This window comes from Halichoerus grypus, chromosome 5 (genome assembly GCF_964656455.1).
Source record: "Halichoerus grypus chromosome 5, mHalGry1.hap1.1, whole genome shotgun sequence".
NCBI lineage: Eukaryota > Metazoa > Chordata > Mammalia > Carnivora > Phocidae > Halichoerus > Halichoerus grypus.
This window is the reverse complement of record NC_135716.1, coordinates 28,587,975-28,602,403: the sequence shown is the minus strand read 5'-3', so window position 1 is coordinate 28,602,403 and position 14,429 is coordinate 28,587,975. Positions and strand designations below refer to the sequence as shown.

Below are 14,429 nucleotides of genomic sequence, written 5' to 3'. Positions count from 1 at the left end.
AGACTCTGCTTGTGTCACTTTGCTAATATCCTTTTGGCCAAAGCAAATGGCCAAATCTAGATTCAAGGGGTGAAGAAATAGACTTCACTTCTAGATGGTAGGAGGTTTTTGTTTTGTTTTTCATTCTACCACGCCATCCTTCCAGACATCGAGATTATGCACACAGACAGCACCACGAAGATCTGATGGAGCTAGAGAGAGAGGGTTGGGATCAAAGGTCCCTGAGAGCAATCATACTCCACGTTCTCACTGAAGTCTTAGTACTAATGACATGGGGAAAGCATCCCATTCTCTTTCTCCTCCGCCTCCTCCTATCACTTCTTTATATACTTAAACATTTGCTTTTTTAACCAGAATCACTGGGCCAATCTAGGGTAAGTGGGGTACCTAATTAATCCCTAGTGCTATTAAGTGTTAATACACCTTCAGGCTTTGCCTTGGCCTTGGAAAATGTGTTCAGTTTACCTGCTTGGCAGAAGCACAGAGCTTACATGAAAGTGACTCGTAATACATCTGCTGTCTGATATCTGTCCTCCTGCAAGGTAGCTTGGAATTTATACACCGACACTTATAATGGTGGCTGTGGATTCTGAAATTGAGGCCACTCTAGCTGCCTTATTACACAGTGGTCCCTGGGACCTTTCCACAGGTAGCTCATTTGCCAAATTCATCCTACTCAGATAATATAGCCCCATCTTTGAGTGCATATCTTTTTGGTCACCCTGTTCTACTTTGAATCATACCTCAGTTACTAATTTTTAAATAGCCTTTCAATCTTTAAAACTCTCTTAGTTCATTCATATGAACAAAGAGAATAATAATATAGGTTTTATAGGATTTTGTGAAGATTAAATATAATAACATCTGCAAAGTGTTCAGTGTAGTGTCTCGTACATAGAAAGTACCTAATGAATAGTTTTAAGCTGCTATCAAGGATACAGAATTTAATGCTTCTTTGAGGTCTGGTTCTTAGTGTTGCCCACATTGATTTGGCGGAGCTGGCAAACAGGTTCTCAGGGCAGCCAGGAGCCTGATGTAATGCTCCAATATCAGTTCTATGAGGGGGATGACCCAGAGCCCCGTCATCCTAGAAAGATGAGAGGTGATACATGTCCCTCATTCAGAGGCTTTCATGAATTGTGAATACATACTCTTCACATACAAGAGGGTATCTGTTGAATGCTGTGAGGCAATTTAGAGGAACTCCCAGCTGACCTCTCCAAAGATGGGAGCAGTGGCGACATTGATGGAGATTTAGGTGGGTAAGGCTTTTCAGTAGCTTTTCATCACCTGTATTGGCTGGTCAGTGAATGCTTTATCCTGGATAAGCAGTTGGATGATCCAGCTTGTTGGAGGGCCATAATCAATCTAATCAGTAACAGTTTCCTGAAACCATGTTTTATTTCCCAAGTTATAAGTGGAACCATTCTTTAAGGAACTAGAGAGAAACTTCCATCCCTGATACATTTAACCACTCCAACACAAAACATGTGATACATCCAAGTCTGCCTGTCGTTTTCTTATACATATTAAAGTATTTAAACTCCATATGCCCTCTGTGTTTTATGCCAGGGAGTTTGCATTACAATGTAAATGTAATTTTGTTTTAAGCTCCATGAGGATAAGGGGTAGTCTCTTTTTCAATAAATATTTACTGACAAAACTGAATCAGTCATGAATGGGGACAACTCCGTATCTCTCTAGTATAGATAGCCTACATAATTCATTTTATTTTAACAAACCACTATGAAACTTTAATATTTAAAATCAGGGATGCTATAAAAATAAATAAAATAAAATAAAATAAAATCAGGGATACTACAATATAAATCATTGTATAGGCCAGTGTTTTATATAGTGTTGAAATTTTAGTCATTGGGAAAAAATTCGTGTTTTCCAGATATTACCTTGAAATCTTGCTGCAGGAGTATAGGCTGAGTGCCTTCGTTGATGTTGGTTTGTACCAGTATAGAAATGTCTATACAGAACAGCAGACAGAAGATGCGGTGAATGAAGAGCAAGTTATCAGATCCCAGTCGACAATTGTCCAGGAAGTGCAGGTTTGCTGTGATGATAGATCTGCTTCGTAGAAAGTATATGTTCAAAGATAGGAGCTCTATTTGGTTATTAATTTTACTCGGGAAGATACCGTTTGGGGGCAAGGCGGTCATGGAAGATTACTGACTTTGTGGCTTGGAGTATCTGTATTAAAACTCAAGAGGCTGTTATTTGATAAGAGTGAAACTTTAAAATATTTTGTCATTTACAGTAAAATAGAGCAATCAAGAGGGATTGAGTGGTTAACTATCATGCTTTTAAAATGTATTTTTCTATACAGTAAAGCTATGTTTTGTTTTTTTTTTAATTGGGAAATAGGTTATAACATTGGAAAACTGGGAAACATCTAGTGCAACTAATGAAGTTCAGAGGATCATGGTAACCAGCCCGTGCGTGGAAGCTAATTCGTGTTCACGCTACCAATATAGATTAATCTATAATATGGAAAAAACTGGTAAGTTGAAATAACAAAGGAGATTTTATTTCTCTTCATTTATAAATGAAACGAGTCACTTTCATGTAAGCTCTAGTCAAATTCTACTGTCTGGAAAATATCATTTTAATAGTATGCTAGACAAAAAAGCTAAAAATATATTGTGAAGAAAAACCTTTAGACTTCTAGGGATAAAAAATGGCATCAGTAAAAACAACTTCCTGGTATATGATATCATTTTCTTGTATAAGGATCATGATAAATGTATATTTAAGTGCACATAAGGAATTTATATATCTGTGACTCACAGGTGTAAGTTAAGATAGTAAGAATTAAATTCACCATTACAGAGAAGTAAACATTTCTTCCAATTTCTTCTTCAAATTAAGTGATAAAGCTATGAGACACTAATTTATCTGTTAACAAAGACATTGCATCTCTATATTTTATAATAAACCTGAATATATAATTTTTGCTATTTCCATTAATTGTTTCAATAAGTAAATATTGATAGGTACTTACTGTTTTCCAAACACAGTACTTATTACTATGGGAATAAAAAAAATAAAATATAATCTTGCTCTTCAAGAGATCACAATCCAATTAAGTAGTCATTATTATTGAACTTGAATTAGTTTCAAAACAGTTACATTAAGTGATAACATATGATACAGACTGTAGGTGCCTTAAAAAATTCAAATATAAAACATCAGTGCTGGCTATGGTAGTGCAAAAAGATTTTAACTCTTTTTTTTTAATTAAAGTCTCTAATCATTTGACTTTTTTTTTTTTTTTTTAATCCAAAAGTCTTGCTACCTGGAGATGCTTCTGACTTCATACTGCAATCAGCTTTAAATGACCTCTGGTCTATAAAACCAGATACAGTTCAAGTAATAAGAACACAAAACCCCCAAAGCTATGTTTACATGGTAACTTTTATATCAACTCGAGGTAAGCATGTATATCATTTTGTACTTCTGTTAGGATTTTTCTAAGAAACAAACTTGAGTCCTGTACAACTCCACTGAAAAAGGTAAAAACTCCATAAAAATGACAGGGGAAAAGAAGTGGATTCATAGCCTTGATTAATTTTAGGAGAAATAATTAAAACTTGAACTGTATTTTAAGTATTGTACAACCCCAGTGCATGGGAAGTACACTATGTACACTACAGATGCACTATCTGGATAATAGCCTACTTTAATTTAGCAAAAATTAGTGAAGGTGTGAATTCTGGAACTAAAGTTTAAGTACTCAGTATTTCTCAGGAGACACTAGTCTGGCCAGATCTTGCCTGATGAAAGGATTCTGTGGTCACATCTACATGGGAAGCTGCATACTCCAGCTTCTTCTTCTTCTTGAAGATTGACAGAGCTCCTTAATATTAGTATCTATGGACTCTGAAAAACAAACTGAGGATTCTAGAGAATGGGGGGGGGATGGGTTAGCCTGGTGATGGGTATTAAAGAGGGCACATATTGAATGGAGCACTGGGTGTTATACGCCAGCAATGAATCATGGAACACTACATCAAAAACTAATGATGTAATGTATGGTGATTAACATAACATAATAAAATTTTTTAAAAAAATCCCCGAGGAGTCCTACATACATACAAAAACAAAAACTGACAGAAAACATTTCACCTGTGTTTAATACAGCGTTTTCCAAAATTATTTGACCACTCTCCTTTTCAAGTGATAGCTATTAACTTCCTGTTAATTGTTTTACATTTTCAGGTCTTAAAAGCCAAGTGTCGCAACCAAGTTTAGTATTTGGCCTATCTAGCTCAAAAATAGGTCCCTCAATATGTATTTTTTTTTTTTTTTTACTTTGGGCAATCAATATTTTCCAATTCATATAAGTAAAATATTACTTCATTGTTTATGTCTCATTTTATACAATTGTTAATTTGATTGTTGAGTGGAGGGCAAAGAATTTTATTTAACATGAATTGAAGTTCTAAAAATTTCCCAAAGGTTAGATTTTCAGAACGCTGCATAAATGAAGATATGATTATCCGTGTTCTCCCAGAAACATATCTACAGTTTAGAGAGAAATTTTAAGGCTTCAGCAGCGGCCTTAAGAAACATGGTACTGGGGCGCCTGGGTGGCTCAGTCATTAAGCATCTGCCTTCGGCTCAGGTCATGATCCCAAGGTCCTGGGATTGAGCCCCGCATCGGGCTCCCAGCTCCGCGGGAAGCCTGCTTCTCCCTCTCCCACTCCCCCTGCTTGTGTTCCCTCTCTCACTGTGTCTCTCTCTGTCAAATAAAAAAAAGAAAAAGAAATATGGTACTAAAATCATAACTGGGCAAATTCTAGGACATTATCCAACAGAGAAGGTCAGTGGGATTCCTCTGTTAAAGCATCTTCCCAAAGCAGAGATACATCTGAGGACAAGCCCTTATTGTTTTCAAAGTGAGATTGTATAAACAGGCCACATAGGCCTGGGACTACTTCCTGGAATTCAGCTTTGTGCTGTATTCATGTTTAAAGAAAATAGCAATATCCCAGCCTAGCCCTTTAGACTACGATAATGGTACTGGAACAAAACTAAAAGAATTTTTGGAATATCCCACTGCCTGCCCATTGATCTTTACCTCATGGTCCCAATACCTCCTTCTGTTTATCTCATAATCCTTTCCTTTAAGCCATGGAAACTGAACCTTAAATGAATAGCACTTTATTTGCTGTTTTGCTATTTCTGCTACAGTTAAATCTGCTCAAATTCAAAGATCCACGTCTTCCCTATTCATCCTTTTTTTTGGTGATAATACAACTAAATAAAACTAATTTTATTTACTTTAAGTGTCTATTATGGATAAGTTGGTATTTTATTAATTAACATCTTGAAATTCTGTTTGGTACTTCATTGCAGGAGACTTTGATCTGCTTGGTTATGAAGTGTTTGAAGGGGACAATGTCACACTGAATATTACAGAACAAATCAAAGGAAAACCCAGTTTGGACACATTCACACTGAACTGGGATGGGATCACTTCTAAGCCTCTGACCACATGGTCATCAGAAGCTGAAGTATGCTCTTTGTTAACAATTTCTTAAGTAGAAAGCTATTTAAACATCACCTTTCTATTAAAAAAAAAACCCAAAAACTCCCATACTTTAAGGAGTGGTAATATGCTCTTTCACTTGGCATGGTGGGTTGGAGCCAACCCATAAAGAGCAGAGAAGGGAGGAAATAGAGGGTTTGGAAGGGAGTTCTTAGAACTGTGTCAACAGGATCCAGTATATCTTTGTAGGGGGCAGCTGTTCCTGGAGAAAGAATGTTTGCTTGGGAGTTACTGGATTTTGACAACTACCTGCACAATGAGTTTAAGTTAATATTTGTTTGATGATTAAAGATCTTATATTATCTCCTTAATTCTAAACATTATATCTGTGCTTTGCCAGAGAAGTAGATGTGGAAATTACAGGAGAACTTGTGAATGTGTACCAATTCCTGAATAATCCAAAATGATTTATTATTTTTTAAATAAGCATAAATACATAGTGTAAACAAAAGCATAAACCAAAGAGACTACCATAGTATCTGAATTTCTTCTTTTGAAAAACAGAATGCATTAGAATGTATAGTTCTTTCCAGTTAATTTTGAGTTAATTAAGAAAACTATTCATTTGGAACCTGTTTAATTGGGTGCTAATTCATTTAGGTTCGCCCCATTGCCTTCTTTTAAAAAACTGCTAAACAAATATGTCTACCTTATGTAACAACTGTGTAAGTTAATATTACCCAATTGGATGTAACTATTGTCATTCTAAAATAAAACTCTTGAAAAAGTCATTGGACACTAAAATTATTACAAATGAGCTTAAAAATATTTAGGAAATGATCTCATAATGACGGCTAAAGTATGGGAATTATATTATGCAAATGTTCTATTATAACTAATGAGTGAAATTAGTGGTAGAATTATGAATGTTCTAACTATTCATGAAAAAGAAGTTACTAAAGCTCATATTGTTAATTTAGTTTCAGGCAGCCGTGGAAGAAATGGTTACCGCCAAGTGTCCACCGCAAATTGCAAATTTTGAAGAAGGATTTGTTGTGAAATACTTTAGAGATTATGAGACTGATTTTAACCTGGTATGGAATGTTAAATGAACTGAAACTGGCCCAATAAGAATTCACATAAATGCTTGTAATTTTGTGATTTTCTTTGTACTAGCACTAATTCCTATTGTCAAATTGCAAAAATAATTTTGTTATACGTTTATTGATAAGGTCTGTTTTAGCATCTCCCTGCATCATAATGTGATTCATTTGTGAAAGCAGCACTTCCACCACATATGAATTTTCTTGATCAAGGGAAAGTAGACAAGATGGACAAATGTAAGATCTATAGGGTATTTTATTTGTTTTCTTTACTTGGATGCGGAGTATATCCTGTTTTCTCATTGGCTTCAGAGAATGCAATTTGTAGTAAGGCATTATATAATAAATTGCTTCCCTTGAAACTTGGAGATTAAACAAACAGACAAACAAACAAAAACCTGGCACACAGTGACCACTGAGTAAATATTTGTGGAAGGAATGAATAAATATCCTTAAGAGTTCATGATATAAGGAGAAAGATGAGATTTAGGAAATAGTCAAATACAGGTACAAGGGATTATATGATTATGGAGCCAAAGGAGTGATAAACAGAATGGGAGCTCTAGAGTTTCAAAGAAGAGAGAGAATGTTTCAAGTTAAAGTAGCGTGGGAAGCAATGGATCCAAGTTGGAACTTGAACAACTTAGGTGGAGATGTGGGGGGAATAAAGCCAGACCGTAAAGCATGTTTTCATTTGAAATATTATTGTTTCTGTAGGAACATGTTAACAGAGGGAAGAAGACAGCTGAAACTGATGCTTACTGTGGTCGGTATTCCCTGAAAAGCCCAGCTGTTCTTTTTGACTCAGCAGATGTTAAACCAAACAGACTACCATATGGAGACATTTTATTATTTCCTTATAATCAGGTAAGGATGATATGCTAATTTTTTTTTTTTTTTTTTAAAGATTTTATTTATTTATTTGAGACAGAGAGAATGAGAGAAAGAGAGCACATGAGAGGGGGGAGGGTCAGAGGGAGAAGCAGGCTCCTTGCTGAGCAGGGAGCCCGATGCGGGACTCGATCCAGGGACTCCAGGATCATGACCTGAGCCGAAGGCAGTCGCTTAACCAACTGAGCCACCCAGGCGCCCAGGATGATATGCTAATTTAATCTGTAAAATACCCTGGTAATAAAATTTCATGAAATTTTAAGACAGGGAAAAGTGTTTGTCATGTGAAATCATGTCACATTGGACAGGTACTGTGGTTCACGTTCTAGTACTTGTGATTTCCTCTTCTGTTTGTTCTCAAAAAAAGAAATTTAAGAAACATGTAGTATCATGCACATGTATTCTGCTTTATCTTATAATTTCAGAGAAAATTATTTGCACATAAATTTGAATACTAAGATCATTACAAATATATTCTCTCTTCAATATTCCTTCATTTATTAAGAAGAAACAAAAATGGATAGCCATCATAGAGTGATCTTGGGTATCCAATCAAGGAAACGTGAAGGAAAAGCCTGAGCAGAGATGGTAGCTCTAGGATAGGTATTTGAGACTGGAAATCATAGTCTTGCTTACCCTTTCTCTTGTTTTAAAATTCTCAAATTGTGATGCATGTTCTCAAGTTCTAAGTTCTTTTGTTTTGTTTTCACATTGCAAAAATTTTATTTGGAAAAGATCTTTAAAACTCAAGTTCTAAGTTCTGAGTATATTTGGTATGCTTAAGGTGTTATAGACCATTAAAATTGGTATTTAATTACTATTTTACAGTGACATCTCCACCTCTAAATGCTCAGCTACCATTCACATCCCAATTAATCTACTTGAGGGTTTATCTTCTCTCTGTGGGTGATGAGCTTTTAAATTCACTGGAGATAGAGTTCAGTTAGAGATGGATTTAGATTTTACATTGCTCCATGACTATAGGCAGTGGATTATTTCCATTTTTAAGGAAACCATATCTAAGAAAACATTAAAGAATTAATCATTAATTGTAAGGTCACTTCAACTCCACTTCCTCTTCTAGAAAATCTTCCCCGATTCTTCTGTACCTAATTGGCTGAAATTAATTATTCTTTCTCTGTGTTCTGAAACATTTTGTACAGAAAATTCTCAATATTTATTTATTGGATTAGGTTGAATTAATTTGAATTGCTATAAAACAACTTAAAGGTAAGATATTATTATTGATTTCTTTTTTAATTTCCTGTGTAGTTATGTTTGGCATACAAAGGATTCCTGGCAAATTATATTGCTCTGAAATTCCAATACCAAGACAGAAGCAAGGTTACTAGAAGCAATGATATACAATTTACATATAATTTTACTAATGGAAACAAGTAAGTTATGCTATGAATTTAAAACTTAACTTTACTAATGGAAACAAGTAAGTTATGCTATCAATTTAAAACTTAACTTACACTATAGTATATAAACTTAATGTAAAACAAACCCACATTTTGTTTGTTTTTTTTTCACTTTTTTGTTAGTTTTTGAAAAATCACGTGCACCGTAGATCTGACTGAAGTTTTCCTGTCTTCTACAGAAGCATCCTAACAGAAATAGTTGTGCCAAAAATAAATCTATAGATTGTGAAAATAAAAATTGGTCTAGTGTTATCACCCATAACCATTTAAAAGATAAAACAATGGTAAATTTTATAATTTAAATCATGTATTATTAAATCTAATAATGTTCCTACTTACTGAAGGAAGGTAGAAAGAGACTGCCTTATCACAGTATTGTCATTAGACTTTGATCCCTGCAAAGAAGGTGCTTTCTAAGTGAGAGTGGAGGAGATACAATATTTCAATGAATATTCCAAAATTAAGGGAGAAAAGACACTTTTTAATGCTTGGTTTGCCAAAAGTCAGACACATAGAAATGCAAGTACAAACTATAAGGGGAGAAACGAAATAATCCTAGAGAAAGCTACTTAACGATTATAATTGCCATAGCCTCAAGCACAATTTAGTTCTGCATAATTATGTTTTGATTTTTATTAATTGTTGTATCTTCTGAAATTTATGTCAATCCACTTTTGCATTTCCACATACAATACACACACAAATTTCACATACAATAAAAGTAATAATGAAGACACATTCACACACATAATACACTTTTTTATTTTAAAAAGTATTGCCCAGGTACATATTGCTATAACCATTCCCTGCATACCTGAATTGAACAGTAGAATCACAATTTGAGTTTTGAAGAGCACCACCTGTGCGCATTTCGCTCCTCCACTGTAACAAGATTTGGGAACGTTTTCCAGACCTCGGTTCTTCCATGTTAGTTAAACCATCACTTTACCATATTGCTAAATAGGTTTTTCCTTTTAACTTGTAATGTATCTGCTGTGAGGTAATTTGAAGATGCACTACATTTGATAGAACTGACAGGCTTCCTTTACCGTAAATGCTACGAGATCTGTAAGCAATAATAGCATTATTTTTAAAGGAATAGGGTTCACTGGTTAAAACTATTGCCAGTCAAGGCAAAATAAAGTCCCCTGCTCCTATTGGGTATTTCTAGATCTGCTTTTATTTAGGTCAGACAGATCACCTAGATCAAATAGATGTGTTAGCATTAGATTATTTTCAGGACAGTCTTAGTGTTAGAAGTGCCATTTTCTCCCAAGAATCATTCTATAATCTTCCAAAAGCAGCGATGTTTGTAACTGTAAATCAAGTTTCAAAATCTGAAAAGTTAAATCTTATTTTCTTTTAGAAAACATTATTATCTATCCACAAAAGCCATGTGCTATTCACTTGAGTTTTGATACTATTGTATCAAATATATGCATTTGATGTATTTTGATACCATGTATTTTTATACCATTTGTAGTCTCCTTTTGTCTGATGAAGGGTTCTGTTCAGTAAACCAAATTTTCTAAGTAGTAGTGTTTTAAACTTCAGAATTATATAATTAGAGTAGAATTCTGTTGAGGCACTAAGTACTTTTTTCATATTTATTTAAAGAGCACTTTAACTTACTGTAGTTTTGTGTATAATTTTCTAAAAATGATACATCAGTTTATGCTAAGCTTTGACGCACTGAGGTGGATCCCATGATGAGTTTATAAACCATGAAGGAAATTAGAATAGAAGGTGCCCAAGCAAACTAGTCAGTTAATAACTACAGTAATAGCTGAGTAAAGATTATTGTTAAATTGTATTTAGTTATTTCCATGGCAATATTTATCTTTGTTGCAAATTCTCATAGCTGAATTGCTTAATTGTAATTTATGGAATTCCAATGCAGTGAATATATAGTGCAAAATCTGAATCTAAATTACCCATTTAAGAGGTATTATATTATAAATCACGTAGCACTTTTTGTCACTTAGAACAGTAGACAGTGCAACTCCAGTGAGCTCTTTTGGGAGTAATAACAAGTTCCAGTTTTGCTTCTTAGTACTGAACTGAACTTACTGCTCTATCCCTCACATATTTTACTGAAATAGTTTACTTCATTCTGGCGCCTTGTTTTTATTTACATGCTCTACACCAAGGTGCATACTCCTTAGTTTACTTACCTATTGCAACAGAATATTTTATGTCCCTATGGCTACTGCCAAGTCTACAAATAAAAGAAAACCTGTACTTGCATGCAACTTTAAATCTTTTACTACCAATTTAAGTTTCTGTCTGCTGTTTGTTGTTATGGCTGCTTTTCTGTGCTAATGAAGTATGCTTGATGGTCTTCTTGTGGGAAAAAACACTTTTACTCTTGAGATTTTAATGCTTTTTATAGTGGATTGGTTTACATTAAACATAACAACTGACCTACGCACCTAATTAAGCAACCATATTTCAGCTGGACCTATACGTGCATAGACCTTCTGGACCTCATACAAACCAAATACACTGGGACAAATTTTTCTCTTCAGAGGATTGGTTTACAGAAAGTGTCAGAATCACAGTCCTTCTATGTAGATGCAGTATACATTGGACAGACATCTACAGTCTCGGCATGGGATGGTATGTTGTATCATTTCATATCTAGTTAAGCCTTCTAAATCTCTTGTAGTAAAATCTTACCATGGAAATGATTTATATCCCCTAATTCAGATAGAAACATTAGTCTCTAAGTATTTATGACTCATTCTTTTATCTCAATATTATTATTTAAATTATATTATTTTTTATTCTAAGGATAAATGTACCCTTAATTTAAACTTTGTCATTATAGCAAGAATTAGTCTTAATGGTCCTGGATTCTGTTTACAGATACACAAACAGTGGCAAACATTTTCATTTTGCTTTGTTTGATTTTTGAGAAACTAACTATGAAGATATCTGTTCCTAAAAGGCAACTGTTGACTTTGACAAAAATTCAGCTATTTCCACGGACTTCATGGTGATAATTAATAATACTTAAATGAAGTATTCTGGTAGTCTAAGCATTGTTTTTTTAGTCATGTCAGTAGACCCAAATATATGAGCTGTGATAATAAAATAATTAAAATTAAACTGTGATCTTTTAAAAAAAATCAACCTAATTCCACTTGATCTTAGCCAAAAGGCCGAGAAGCGATAAAAATCAACCTAATTCCAAACAGTCACCTTGAAAAGTGACTACTACCATTTTTCAGTGGAATTTTAGAATCCTTTCCTTTGGAAATATTTTCAAGTGCAAGGTCATGAGTCAACTGGTAACAAATTAAATGTTAACTATTTTAGAGTCCCTTCTTTTGAATCTGCTCTCACCAGACCTACATTATGATTGGTGGAGCACATATATAAGATAGCTCACTTGTGCCCAGATAAATGTAGTTCACTAAATAGCATGCATTTAGCACCTATCATGTGGCAGGCACTGTGCTGGGTACTAAAGAAATTGCTGTGACCGTCCTCCTGGTGCTGTCGTCACGGAGCACACATCCTAGTGAGCACCACTTTCAGGAACCTAGAGCAGAGCAGAACTAACAGGTCCACAGAAGGCTACCTGGAACCCAGGGTTTGGTGACTTTTAAATATTTTCTTTTATCTGATGAGGCTTATATGTTGACAGACTTTAAAGCTTTATATTCTAGAAATAAAAGTTTACCAAGCTCCAAAATCTACTTGCCTTAAGATCTTTCTAAAATTTGATTCTACACAGCTTATTCCATGACATGGATATAATTTGAGGATTTTCTTCTTAGCAGCCAAGTCCATGCAATTTTATTTCCCATTTATTCTATGTTCCTTAGAAATGCCAAAGAGAAGACTTCCAGCATTAGCAAGTAAAGGGATATTTTTAAAGCACTTTCAGGTGAATCACACCAAAATTAATGGATCAAGTATGACCAACCAGTATTCTATCACCATGACTTCATATAATTGCAGTTATAATATACCCATGATGAGTGTGAGCTTTGGGCAGGTAAGCCTAGAATTTTACAAGTTACTATTTTCAGTTTATGGGAAATTAGCTTTGATTTAGTTTCTTACTTTTTTACATTTTTCTTTTACTCTTACCCATTTGTCCCCAACAATAACATCTCGTATAACTATAGCATAATAGCACAACCAGGAAATTGATACTGATACAATCTACCGATCTTAATAAGATTTTACCAGTCTTACAGGTTTTCATTTGGTTGCATGTGTATATAGTGAATATATGTGTAGTTCTGTACAGTTTTATCACATGTGTACATTCATCTGACGACCATAGAACAGTTCCATTCCAAGGATCCTTTGTGCTGCTACCCTTTTATAGCCACAGCCAGCTTCCTCCCTCCTGTTCCCCCTTATCTGGCAAACACTACATCTCATCATTTCAACAATGTTCTGTAAAATGGAGTCATATCTTACATAATCATACCAGTATATAGCCTTTTGAGATTGGCGTTTTTACTCAGCATATTACCTTTGAGATTCTTCCAAGTTGTTGTGCTTGGAATTAATACTTTGTTCATTTTGATTACTGAGTAGTAGTAAATGGTACAGATGTACCATAGTTGGTTTAACCACTTACTCATTGAAGGACATTTCAGTTGTTTCCAGGTTTTGGCTATTATGAATAAAGCTGCTGTGAATGTTTTATCTACAGGTTTTCTGTGACATAAAATTTTCATTTTTCCAGATTAATTGCCCAATGGTGCAAATATGGGGTCATGTGGTAAGGACATGTTTAGTTTTGTAAGAAACTACCGTATTCTTTTCCAAAGTGGCTATACCATTTTACAATCCCACCAATGTTTGAATGATCAGTTTCTGCACAAACTTGCCAGCATTGACATGATCACTACTTTTTTAATGTTAGCCATTCTGATGGGTATGTACTGTAGCTCATTTTGGTGTTAGTTTGCCTTCCCTAATGGCTAATGATGTTGAACACCCATATAACCTCTTCTGTGAAATGTTTCTTCATGTCTTTTGCACATTTTCCACTTGCGTTATTTACTTATTGTTTTTCAAAGCTCTTTTATATTCCAGATATGAGTCCTTTCTCAGATATGTGGTTTTGCAAATATTTTCTCTCAATGTGTACCTGGCCTTTTCATCTTCTTTATAAGGTCTTTCACAGAATGAAAGTTTTTAATTTTGATAAGATCCAGTTTATCAATTTTTTCTTCTATGAATGGTGCTTTTTGGTTTCAAGTTTAAGAAATTTTTGCTTAGCCCGAAGTCCTAAATGTTTTTCTATTTTTCTCTGAAAGTTTTATAGCTGTCCATTTTATATGTAAGGCCATGATCCATTTTGAGTTAACTTTTGTATAAGATGTGAAGTTTTAGGTCGATGTTCCCTTGTTTGCCTGTGGCTCCAATCGATCCAGCACCATTTAATGAAAAGGCTGTTGTTTCTCAATTGAATTACTTTTGCACCTTTGTCAAAAATCAGTTGGGCATATTTGTGGAGGCATATTTCTGTATTCTCTA

The 14,429-nt window shown here is 34.5% G+C and overlaps 1 protein-coding gene and 1 pseudogene across 1 annotated transcript in view; one reads left to right on the top strand and one right to left on the bottom strand.

The window, feature by feature from the left end:
* PKHD1L1 (PKHD1 like 1) overlaps positions 1 to 14,429 on the top strand; it is a 153,491-nt gene that overhangs the window by 30,733 nt on the left and 108,329 nt on the right. Inside the window, exons 15-23 of the mRNA XM_078072084.1 lie at positions 1,901 to 2,060; positions 2,377 to 2,512; positions 3,299 to 3,442; positions 5,371 to 5,528; positions 6,484 to 6,597; positions 7,324 to 7,473; positions 8,770 to 8,894; positions 11,377 to 11,540; positions 12,755 to 12,927. Of these exons, the coding sequence (XP_077928210.1) occupies positions 1,901 to 2,060; positions 2,377 to 2,512; positions 3,299 to 3,442; positions 5,371 to 5,528; positions 6,484 to 6,597; positions 7,324 to 7,473; positions 8,770 to 8,894; positions 11,377 to 11,540; positions 12,755 to 12,927 (1,324 nt within the window). The remainder of the gene's footprint in view (positions 1 to 1,900; positions 2,061 to 2,376; positions 2,513 to 3,298; positions 3,443 to 5,370; positions 5,529 to 6,483; positions 6,598 to 7,323; positions 7,474 to 8,769; positions 8,895 to 11,376; positions 11,541 to 12,754; positions 12,928 to 14,429) is intronic.
* Positions 11,981 to 12,097, bottom strand: LOC118525202 (U2 spliceosomal RNA; annotated as a pseudogene).